Source organism: Mytilus galloprovincialis, chromosome 7 (genome assembly GCF_965363235.1).
Source record: "Mytilus galloprovincialis chromosome 7, xbMytGall1.hap1.1, whole genome shotgun sequence".
Lineage (NCBI taxonomy): Eukaryota > Metazoa > Mollusca > Bivalvia > Mytilida > Mytilidae > Mytilus > Mytilus galloprovincialis.
Window position 1 is genome coordinate 95,199,737 of NC_134844.1, and position 12,825 is coordinate 95,212,561.

Sequence of the window (12,825 nt, forward strand, 5' to 3'; positions counted from 1 at the left end):
CCCCCCCCCCCCCCCCCACCATGCGTTTAAATCTGGAACAACTCTTAGAGAACTACATCATTACAGAACAGTTTAGATCCTGACAATTCTCTCACTGGTAAAATTTAATACTTGTATATCTCAAATTCCTTCTTTGAAAAAAACACAATGATAAATCACCTTTTCAAAAAATCGAATAATGATCAAACTTATGCAATCAACATTGAATTACGACCCTTCCAACATCAGATGCTTACTATCTTTTTTTTTATTGATACATGTATTGTATTTTTTTTCTTCTAAAAAGTTTCCTCATCGTTATCCTTTATATATCAACTATCATTTATTCTTAAAAAATATTATAACATTGACTCTAGGGTCTTGTTTAAGATTAAGTTTTATTTTACCATGTACTCCTTTACACCAGACTTGTCCCCCCTTTTTAATTATTTTTCCCTTTCCATATATGTACCATTAAAAAACGTTTGCAATATTCATAAATCAATTTTAAATGTTTTTATAATTCTTTTAATTTGTTGTCATTTATAGTAATTAGACAAACAATAGTACTTAACTAATTCCGGTCGAACCCGGATTTAACTGCATAGTGTGAACGGGGTATGAGTCTATACATGTACAGAAGTTATTGTAAGTACTAAATACGTACCTTCATTACAGGTATTATCATTAGCATCATAATACATTGCTGGTAGTTCACAATGGCATACACTGGACGAACAAAACAAAGGAGGATAACAACTTGTATTTCTAACCGCTGTCGAACAAGGGTCAAGGTATCTTCCAGCTGTAATCAAATGCTTAACATCAACAAAGTTTAAAGATCATGATAATGAGGAAATTACGTTGAAAAGGTGTTTTATATTAGAGACTTCTTTTTTAAATATTTATGTTCTGTAAACAATGCAGTATTAAACTTTAAATGATAGGAAGGTCGAGGATGTGAACAACTATAGATAACTGTACGGCCTTTAGCAATAAGAAAAAAAACAACAACAAAACCGTATGGAATAGCACGAGAGGACACATGTCAAAGAGTTCAAAGAAGAAAAACAACGGACTGATTTATGCTTAAAACCATAAATGAAAAACAAAAATGATAGAAATATTTATGTTCTGTAAAGAATGCAGTATTACACTTTTAATTCAAAAATATGATATGTGGTATCGGACCACTAGCCACAAAAGAAGGTCGAGGATGTGAACAACTATAGATAACTGTACGGCCTTTTGCAATAATTAAAAAAAAAACAAAAACGTATGGTATGTTATAAAATGTCAAAGAGTTCAAAGAAGAAAAACAACGGACTGATGTATGCTTAAAACCATAAATGAAAAACAAAAATGATAGAAAGCAACCAACAACCACCACTTAATTACCGACTCCTGTCTTGGAATATGCACGAAAAGATTGTAAAGGGGTAAATAGTTATCAAAGGTACCAGGCTTATAATTTAGTACGCCAGAAGCGCGTTTCGTCTACATAAAAGAGGGACGAAAGATACCAAAGGGACAGTCAAACTCATAAATCTAAAACAAACTGACAACGCCATGGCTAAAAATGAAAAAGACAAAAAGAAAAACAATAGTACACATGACACAACATAGAAAACTAAAGAATAAACAACACGAACCCCAACAAAAACTAGGGGTGATCTCAGGTGCTCCGGAAGGGTAAGCAGATCCTGCTCCACATGCGGCACCCGTCGTGTTTAATATGTGATTACAAATCCGGTAAATAGTCTAATTCGGTAGGTCAGATTCATGAAAGGGAAGGGGATTGTAGTTACGACGTAAGGAACATATCCGATATCATTTGTGAAATGGTTATTCCATAACGGTCAACCAACTGGTGATGGCGTCCGTAAAATTTACGAAGGGATAATTTCAACTTCACCATTTGGAACTCTTGGTTTAATAGCTTCCTTGTGAGCAGTAACCCTCTATCAAGAAAATCATGATAGGAAATGCAAGCACGGGAATATCGTATCAGTTGGGAGATATATACCCCGTATGCAGGTGCTGCTGGAATGTTGCTACTAAGAAATGGAAAGTTCACAATTGGAAAGCTGAAATCATCTCTTTTGTCGTAAAGTTTTGTCTTCAACCGACCCTCATTGTCAATTTCTAGATGTAAGTCAAGATATGAAGCCGACTTAACTGTATCTGTAGTATCCCTTATCTCCAATTCGATGGGATAGATGCGTTCCACATAGTCACCAAATTTTAAATTGTTTAGTGAAAGAATGTCATCTATATCATGTATATAGCGGAAAGTAGAGTTAAAGGATATTGCTAACTTCTTATCTTTCTTCCTAAGAAGTTCCTGCATGAAGTCAGCCTCATGATAATAAAGAAACAAGTCAGCAAGTAGAGGGGCACAGTTTGTTCGCATTGGGATGCCGACAGTCTGTTGAAAAACACGTCCTCCGAATGTAACAAATATGTTGTCAATCAAGAAATCAAGCATCTTGATAATATCGGTTTCAGAGAATTTTTTGTTTGAATCAGAGTGATTCTTTACAAAGTAGGATTTATCCCTCCCTAAGACAAGATACTTGTATCTACGTTGGCCATTCTTTTTTATGAAGCAAAGTAATACCAACTCTTTTAATTTGTCTTTTAGTTTGGAATGTGGAATACTTGTGTAAAGAGTAGAAAAGTCAAATGTTTTAATACTGTTACAAGATGAAAGAGAGTTAGAATGTATGTACTCTAAAAGATCTTTGGAATTTTTAAGTATCCACATCTGATTCACGCCACCTCTAGAACATAAGACTCATCAGTGACGCTCATATCAAAATATTTATCAAGCCAAACAAGTACGAAGTTGAAGAGCATTGAGGATCCAAAAGTCCAAAAAGTTGTGCCAAATACGGCTAAGGTAATCTATTCCTGGGATAAGAAAATCCTTAGTTTTTCGATAAATTTAAAGTTTTGTAAACAGGAAATTTATAAAAATGACCACATAATTGATATTCATGTCAACACCGAAGTGCTGACTACTGGGCTGGTGATACCCTCGGGGACGAAACGTCCACCAGCAGTGGCATCGACCCAGTGGTGTAAATAGTTATCAAAGGTACCAGGATTATAATTGAGTACGCCAGACGCGCGTTTCGTCTACATAAGACTCATCAGTGACGCTCATATCAAAATATTTATCAAGCCAAACAAGTACGAAGTTGAAGAGCATTGAGGATCCAAAAGTCCAAAAAGTTGTGCCAAATACGGCTAAGGTAATCTATTCCTGGGATAAGAAAATCCTTAGTTTTTCGATAAATTTAAAGTTTTGTAAACAGGAAATTTATAAAAATGACCACATAATTGATGTTCATGTCAACACCGAAGTGCTGACTACTGGGCTGGTGATACCCTCGGGGACGAAACGTCCACCAGCAGTGGCATCGACCCAGTGGTGTAAATAGTTATCAAAGGTACCAGGATTATAATTGAGTACGCCAGACGCGCGTTTCGTCTACATAAGACTCATCAGTGACGCTCATATCAAAATATTTATCAAGCCAAACAAGTACGAAGTTGAAGAGCATTGTAAACATATTTATGAGCGCTCAACCTTCCCTTCACCTCGGAGAGTTGTGTAACATGACAATGCAACTTGAGAATAAACTGTGAATGTCAATTGAAATCGTTTGTTTACTACTGAGATCGGCACGAAGCGAATACAAAATGTACTAAAAGACAAAAAGCGCAATGCACCAATCGTATTGTACTCGCAGTTACGAAAGATATTTTAGTATGCATCGAAAAGTTTGAGGGTAAAGACTACATTACCAGTCTGATAAAAGCATCCCCTTATGAAAAAGTATCTCTAAAAATTAAGTTATGATATCCAGTTTGTTATAATATTCGTACCGGTATCAATGACAGCATTTATTAACAGTTTTTGAGAATGTGTGGTAATTAAATTATGATTTAATTATTTTCCAATTAAACAATTATACAATAACGTCCTTGAAACTAGACACGGGCAAAACGAACAAGGTTGGAAATATACACACCGTCAGAAAGGCCAAAGGAACGTCAATCTCATTAAAAACAGATCTTTCAATTTTCTCCATTACAGTGGTGGTTGCAGCTCGTAAAATATGAAAACAACATATAAGGGGTCAAATTCAGTGACCTTTTAGTATCAAATCAAATCTTTCGAAACAAATATCAATTTCAAGAAAAGGACAATTATTGCTCTTTATATTAGATTAACATGTATTTAAATGCAGCTCACTTGGTTAATGTCATCAGTATAGTTAGATAATTCTTCATTAATGAACTCAAACATTTCATCATTTTTATGTCATTATACTGTTCTATGATATGGAATATAGACGGATCTTTAATGAGATTGGCTATAGGTATATAGAAACACGCCTGCTTTTAAAGGGCGCAATTTGCGCCCACAGGAACACACAATACATAGATATTGTCAGTTTTTTGCTGTTGAGACTTGTAACTTTTATCATAGTTTTAGTAAGTGTATGTTGCATTTGTATCCTTTATATTACAGAAGAAAGCTGTATATGAGTTGCGACGAACTGATTTCTAATGAGATTTTTAAAAAAGACCATTTAGTTAAATAAAAATTCTTCCATTTGATTAGATTGTGTATAATTGAAAATACCACTTTATCAATATCAATTCTTTACGTCCTTCGTAGAAGTGCAGTATAAAGAGCCGAAAACTGTCAACCGAATTCCGAGAACCATCACATGATACTTTTTTTTTAAATCAAAATGCTTAATATTTAGATATGTTTATTTAAAAATTTACGATGACAAATATTTTGCATTAATAAGTTAACTATTACACATAGCACTTAGACATTTGGTTTAACCTGTATTTTATATGAACAAAATTGGAAAGTGGTATGATTGAAAATGAGACATCTATCGAACACAGACCAAAGACATGGATGTAAGCAACAGCACTGCCTTCAACAAAAAACTCATAACTTAAAGTAAGTTGTTAAAGGCCCCAACATGACAAAATGTTTTGTATATTATTGAAGAAATCACATATGTCCGTTGCCATGAACGAAATACAAATAAGAGAAATGATATAAACATTAGATCAAAATTGTTATTTCATTTTTATTTTTTACTTTAATCAAGTGGTACACTTTGATACTGTCATACTAAATGATTTCAAGTGATATTAAATTTCTTTTATGGTTGTGGTCTGTTATCTATTTCCGGATGGAAGGTAGACTTTTTCAACAAATTATCGGCATTCCAATGGGTACGAACTGTGCGCCTCTCCTTGTCGACCTCTTCTTTTTTACTATGAGTCGTAGTTTCTTCAGACACTTGTCAATACCAAGAAGATCAAAGAAGCCAGATCATTTAATTTCACATTCAGATATATTGATGATATTCTTTCCTTTAACAATCCGAACTTTTCTAATTGGGTTTCATTAATATATCCTCCAGAACTAGGAATTAAAGAAACAACAGACAAGGCTCCATCTGCCTTACTTTTGACAAACGAGACGATTTTAATTCTGAAATTATCAATTTCTCCCGCCTTAGTAGCAATAGACCAACTTCACCTGCATATGGGATATATATTTCCCAACTCATTCGGTATTTAAGAGCTTGCAGCTGCTAATCAGACTTAATAAAACGTCACCAGTGTCTGAGTAGAAAGTTGATGAACCAGGGTTATGTCAAAGAACGTCTCCTCCTTTTTCTAAAAAAGTTCATCGGAAGATACCAATACCTTGTTGATAAATATTCCGTATCAACTTCACAAATAATACATGTTGGGCTTGAAGTATAGATTCAAGGTACAGACGTTGTTTCTCATCTTAATTACGTGTTATAGGGATTTTTATTTGTCTTTGTAAATTATTAACATTAAGTGTTTAGTCCGTTTTTGGTATCCTTTTGGCGTGGCTTGGTACTTACACATCCCGCCATTGTGTTATTTTTGTATGGTAATTTTGGTATTCTTGTCTTTCATTTTTACTTCTGTGCTTTGTATAAATGCCTTTTTTTTTATTGACATAATTATCTGTTTTATAGCGATTAAGATTATAACACAATGTTGACTGCTGTACCCCTATTTTTGACATTTTTACCTATCATGGCTATAAAACCAGGTTTAATTCACTATTTTCTACATAAAGAAATGCCTGTACCAAGTCAGGAATATGACAGTTGTTTTCCATTCGTTTGATGAGTTTGTGCTTTTGATTTTGTTATTTGACAAGGAGCTTTCCGTTTTAAATTTTCCTCGGAATTCGGTATTTTGGTTATTTTACTTTTTTATGAAGAGATAATTCTCGTATCATACTGCACGGTTGTGAAAAGAAAGAGTGATACGAAAAATGCGTTAATCTGATTGGCCAGCATCATGAAACGAAACTGCGATATTTCTATTGGTAATTCCTTAGGTCATCAATAATTTTCAAAGGTTAAAACGATATACATTTCCTAAATGACAACAGAGATGTGATGTCTTCAATAATATACAAAACACTCACACTTCTCACATGAAAATATTACATTTTAAAGCGTACATAAAGTTTTAAAATGTCTGTGGTTTAAGTTTGATGCTAGCCAGAACACATGACGTCATGCTGTCCATACAAACGAGTCGCGGAAATTTCTATTAAGCTCAATGAGAATATTAACCTTAAAAGAAATAGGTATATCAACTAGTGAGAATTTGATATGGCTTGATATCAACTCTCACTTTTTAATTTAAATAGCAATAATAAATTCGCCACATGCTCATTTATTATTATACTTATAGTAGATAAACTCGACTCGATATCACTTGGTATCCAATTCTCACTCGTTATAAAACCTATTGAATATATAAATAAAAAAGGAGATGAAATTTGATTGCCAATGAGAAAACTATCCACCAAAGTTCAAATAAAGTGGATGCAAGCAATTATAGGCAACTGTTCGGTATTCAACAATGACAAAAACTCATAGCTATCAATAAAGGCAACAGTAGTATACCGGTGTTCAAAAGTCATAAATCGATTGAGAGAAAACAACTCGGGTTACAAACCAAAACCGAGGGAAACATATATCAACTATAAGAGGAAAACAAACGAACAACATGAACACCAAAGTGCAACAAAAACAAAGTTCAACACACATAGAAACGAACTATTTGATAACAACTGCCGTATTCCTGACTTGGTACAGGACATTTTAAGAAAAAATGGTGGGTTGAACCTGGTTTCATAGCATGCCAAACCTCCCGCTTTATGACAATGTTAAAAATATATTTCGCTTAAACACTGCGTGACAGAAATACAGCTCAAACACACGCAAGAACATCCATAACAGAGAAACGCACAATAAAATAATATAAAAGTCGACACAACATGCAAACCACAGAACAACAACGAACATATTCCATCAACGAAAAACACCACATGATATCAAAAACAGTGACGCGCTTACGTAACGAACATGCAATCTCGAACTTTATACAATTATAAAAGGCCCTAACATGAAAAATATGAAACAATTCAATTGAGAAAACTAACGGTCTAATTTATAACAAAACAATTAACAAACAACAAATATGACAGACATGAACCAACGACAACCACTGAACTCTACAGGTTCTTGACTTGGGACAGGCACATATAGAACGTGGCAGGGTTAAAGATCTAATTACAGTGTTGAAATGGAAACCTATTAGAATAAGTTATTTCAAGGATTAATAAGTTTACCCTGATTGTATATACATTTCAGGGCTCGGTAAATAACATCACCGTAAAGTTTGGGATCTGCTATTCCGTCTGAAATAACTTTTTTTACAGGTACAGCCAAACTTGCAAACCAAATATTTGTATCTATGGAAGAATTTATGAAAGGTTTTAACTAATTTGTGGTAACGAAATCCCTGACTTAATAATTTACCAGTAATACATAGAATACGCTCATTGAAATCCAAAACGTCACTTCAGACAAGAGCATAACGAACGAGTTGGGATATATAAACACCGTAAGATGGTTTCAGAGGAACATCACCGTCCAAAATAGGAAAATTAACAATAGGAAAAAAAATCATCCCTTTTGTCGTAAATGTTCTAGTTTTAAACTGAAATATCTAAATTTAGGAAAGGACACTTATTGCTGTTAATATTTGATTTATTTAAAGTAAGTTTCTGTGGGTGAATTTCGGCAGTATATTTAGAGAATTCTTGCTTATTTAACGAAAAAAATATCATCAAGATAATGGTAAGTGTTGTTAAATTTATCAATTAAATTGAATATAGACAGGTCTTTATTGAGTTTGGCCATTAACTGTGATTCATAACAGTAAAGGAACAAGTATGCTATTAAAGGGGTATAATTGGTGCCCATAGGACTACCTACAATATGTCGATAAATTTTTTTGCCGGAACGTACATAAATGTTATCAAGGGAAAACAATTGTGGTTGTTATTATCTCATCACACCTCCAGTAAGCATGGTAAGTATATCTAGCATATTTATCTTTCTCGTTTTAGAAAAAAAGGCTTTATATGAGTTGCAGCAAATAAATTTGCAATTAGATTTATCGAACGACCATTTAATTAAATGGGAAAACTGTTGTTTGATAAGATTGTGTGGAAATGTACTGTAAAGAGTTCAAAGGTCAAAACTGTCAACCGAATCAAAAGGACCATCATCATTACGTTATTTATCTAAAACATCAGAAGAGTTTTTTACATATCAAAACTAGTTGATTCCACTATTTTCATATGTTTTATTACAAAAGCTAATGATCAATTTTTTGATATTAGTTAGTTATAAGAAACACGTTAAAAGCACTGAAATTCTAGTAGTAGAAAACTTACTAGAGGCCGGGATCAAACGATGTTTTACGCCTTTCTTGTGTATTAAAGGAGTTAAACAATACATAGTTGGGACCTTCAAATGTCCAGAAGAGGCCTTAAGCTGAGCTATGGTTGTGTGACATGACTATTTACTATATGACTCTCTGTGGAGCATACTGTCTTGAATGTAGTTGAATGTATAATTTCATTCTTAAAGACTTCCGTGTAGTATTTACGTCATACCGCCACCACATTGTTAGCTGCTTTGTCAAACGATACGAACACAAAACGCTTTGCGAGTACTTGAATTTTGTTTTTAATCCTAGAAACGGGCGTATTATTAATTTATTTATATATTTCTAAACTATTTCCGAAATGTGATATGCGAATATCAACAATATTTAGACATTTATTCAAAAAGGAACCAAGTGACTTTTTGTCGGATTTCTCCTGTTCATACCATTTTTTACGATAGGATGAAAGATCATCTTTAATAACCTGACGACCTTCTCCAATTGTTTTGGTCCTTTTTCAGAAAGTTTATAATCTCTCGGTCTAGACGATATTGAGGTCCCCTATAATTACATGGCCATCGGTATCATATCTTAACTTTGATGTTTCTCAAACTCATGTCGAATGAGCATTATTTTCTATTCTGACGTTTGATGTAACTGACGTACAATTAAAATTCAAACTTCTACTTGGTTTTTTATACGAATGAGAAATTATAGGTGGCTTTATGTTATCAAAATATGGAGGTATAACGTTTTGAATGGTAGAGTCTTGCAAAATTACTAGACAAATTGATAAAATCAATACCTCTATTAATGTAGTTTATTTTTATGAAATACTTTTTATGATCTTCAGGTTTGGCAATTTGAGATAACAGTCTATAGTGACAAAAGGCTGCAATAATTCGTGTACACTCATATTTTGGAATGAAAAACTATACTATTTCACACTCATTATAAATATTATGCAATTTACTTATTGGTATTTGACCCAGTTTACATATTTATTGATGTCTACCATTGTTTTCAAATATAAATAAAAAATCATCAAGTGTAAAATTAGAACGATGTTTATTTCGTTGATTGCGGTTAAATCGTTTGCCATGAGACCTATGCTTACGTTGTCTTTTAATTTGTTACCCGGATTTGTTTCTTGCCTAATCGAATTATGACTATTGAACAGCGGTATACTACTGTTGCCTTTATTTATCAACAATAGTCATGATATCAATAGAGGAAGTTATAAATATGTTCCCTTGGCCCATGATATTGTCATTTAGACCTCGGGGATACGCTGTCTGTAGTCGTTATTCCTAGAAAGTTCGCAAAGTTTACGGGAATCTTCAAACTGTTGATGTGATTGTTCTGGTTTAATATTGTGTTTGTGTTTTTCTAATTGTTGGTATATTAAACGGTTGAATTTCTTGGGTCTGCGGAAGCGGTATAGATATTCTTGTGTTCGTTTGAAAAATCCACGTCCAGTTTGCCCTACATATTTAATACTACATTTCGGTTTTGTTCATGTTACAAGATATATGATGTTTTGGGTTTTTCAAGTAATGTCATATGAAAGGAAAGAGAAAAAGTTTTGTGGATATCCACATGCGTTTTCGTTGAAAAATCTAGCTGCAGAGGCATTGCTTTCTTTACACAATTGTGAAATGTGCTACATTTTGAAGATGCATTTCGATTAGCGGCAGTGGAATTTAGATTATGAACGTGGTTTTCGAAGTGTTGAGAGGTTTTTTGTTTTTTTACTTAAAATCATGATATCATAAAGTTGAAAAGTAGACAAGTAAAAGAGGCCGAAAGTCAAAGCATTGAATTGAGATCATAATTACGGGAGTAGGTAGTGCAGTCGAAGAATTCTAATAAAAACTGTAGTTAATTGGCCCGGGTACATAGTTTTTTTCATTGTGCATTTCTTTCAGACAATGAATTAAATTTAAAAAAAATTGCTCCTGTTTTATCTCAAAAAGCTTCAGATAATATATCATTTTGAGAGGAAGACAGACATGTTGTAAAAGATATAATGAGCTAATAAACTGTTTATATCGGGCAGATGTTGGTTCAGTTTCAGCCATAACTGAATACTGGTTTGAAAAAATAAAATAATAGTTGTTCCAAATCGCTGAAGATAATCTCCAATAATTGAGATGTAGTTGTTTGTGTGCATCGATACGGGACATGCTACCTAAATAACTTTAGAAATCAAAGATGTTTATTTTTTCCAATTTTCATAACTTTTTTCCTTAGTAACCCTTAAGGTATTGATTATACTTTTTATTGCAAAAGTATTACTTTTACTTAGTTATAGAGTTATATTCCTTAATATAGTTCTTCTACTTTGAAGACATAAATAACTGTCGGAACTACTTTGAACAAAAACTGACTTAAAGATACTTACTTGTATTACAACTATGAACATGTGGGTTGTGATACTGGGTGGCATTACAACCACAAACACCATTCACACAAATCATATTGCTGTAACAAGTTGAACCATCCTCTATTGTGTAACACGATTCTTTGTATTTTCCTCCTATTAATGAATATACATACATGTACTGTTATAACTTATTAAAATGTGATGCAGAGAGATGATCCATAAGTCGATTTTCGGTAAAATTTCGCACCAAGTTTTTTCGGAAAAGTTACGAACCTTAAAAGTTAATGTCATTTTACTTTAAGTTAATGATATCAGTAGTAAACCGATGTTCAAATTGATTATTCAAACCCATTGAAAACCACTGAGGGATTAATATGAATTCCAAAAGCAGCTTGATTGCTTGTGTCATTTTTTTTTTCAGATCTAAGGTACATGTGGACCGTTTAGCTAAAATGACTGTGGTTACACTTCAAAATTTACTTTGAGTACAGTCAAACCTGTGCATCTAGAATAATTTTAAGACACAGCATGATCTAGATAAACTAAACTGAAATGAATTTTATATTTCAGAAAATTGAAATATTAATTGGATTTTGCTTTCCACTTTTTATCGTTCTTAAGGAGCCTAAATGCAGAAAGTTCGGAAAGAGATTTGAAAACTTCCCCATAGGTAATAATTGAAATGAACTTTATTGATTGACATGGAAAAGAGAAGAGCAATATACATATGACAACTCTGGGTGTTTAAACTACGTGGTTGAGGTGACCATATCAAAAACTCAAGTGTTTGTTAACTTTACATATTCTGCCGAAAAACAATGCACAGCAAAATCCAATTAAGTTTATTATTTTCTCAAGCATAAAATGCATTGAAATTTTATTTATCTAAGTCATGCTATGCCTTAAAACTATTTCGGATGCACAGGTTTGTTTGTAATTAGAGTACTTTTTGAGGTGTAAATACAGTCATTTTATCCAAAAGATCCACATGAACCTTAACAGATTTTAAATAATTGTATAATTATATGCATGTAGTTGTTAATATCTTTAGCGTTTGATATGATTTATTGTTGTGTGTGTGTGTGGGGGGGGGGGGGGGGGGTTTACGTTCTTATAACTAATAAACTATAATTGGATATTTCTTTTATTTATCTGATAAGAATTTAAACAAAATTAATCTATATTGTCTATGCTATAGAGAGTTTACCAAGAGAAAGTATAACACTTTGGAATAGTATTGTAAATACTTTCAAACTTCAGAAAGAGCTTGGGCTTATTGATTATTATTCAAATAAAGACATGTCTTGTTGTGTTAATGAAATAAAAGAAGAATGTGTCCATGGGACCTATATGCCCCCGCTTGAAAATATTGCTGTCTGGTTTTTTTTTTTTTTTTAAACTTTGTGATATTTGTTTCTGTATGTTGTTATTAGAGATTTTTCGTTGGTTGATTGCTCTCATTGTTCAATAACAAACAGTTATGAGTTCGCTCATGAACCATGACAAGCGCTTGGCAATTGATTTGCTCGCTCATGAACCATGACAAGCGCTTGGCAATTGATTTTCCCAATTTTATCTTGTGCTGTTCCTTCCATGTTCCCGCTCGTAAGCTAAAGTAT

At 33.1% G+C, this 12,825-nt stretch overlaps 1 protein-coding gene across 1 annotated transcript in view; it reads right to left on the minus strand.

Moving 5' to 3' along the window:
- Window positions 1–12,825, minus strand: part of LOC143084331 (uncharacterized) — a 34,693-nt gene that overhangs the window by 20,670 nt on the left and 1,198 nt on the right. The window contains exons 2-3 of the mRNA XM_076260742.1: window positions 11,225–11,359; window positions 647–784 (exon numbers count right to left, since the gene is read on the minus strand). Of these exons, the coding sequence (XP_076116857.1) occupies window positions 647–784; window positions 11,225–11,359 (273 nt within the window). The remainder of the gene's footprint in view (window positions 1–646; window positions 785–11,224; window positions 11,360–12,825) is intronic.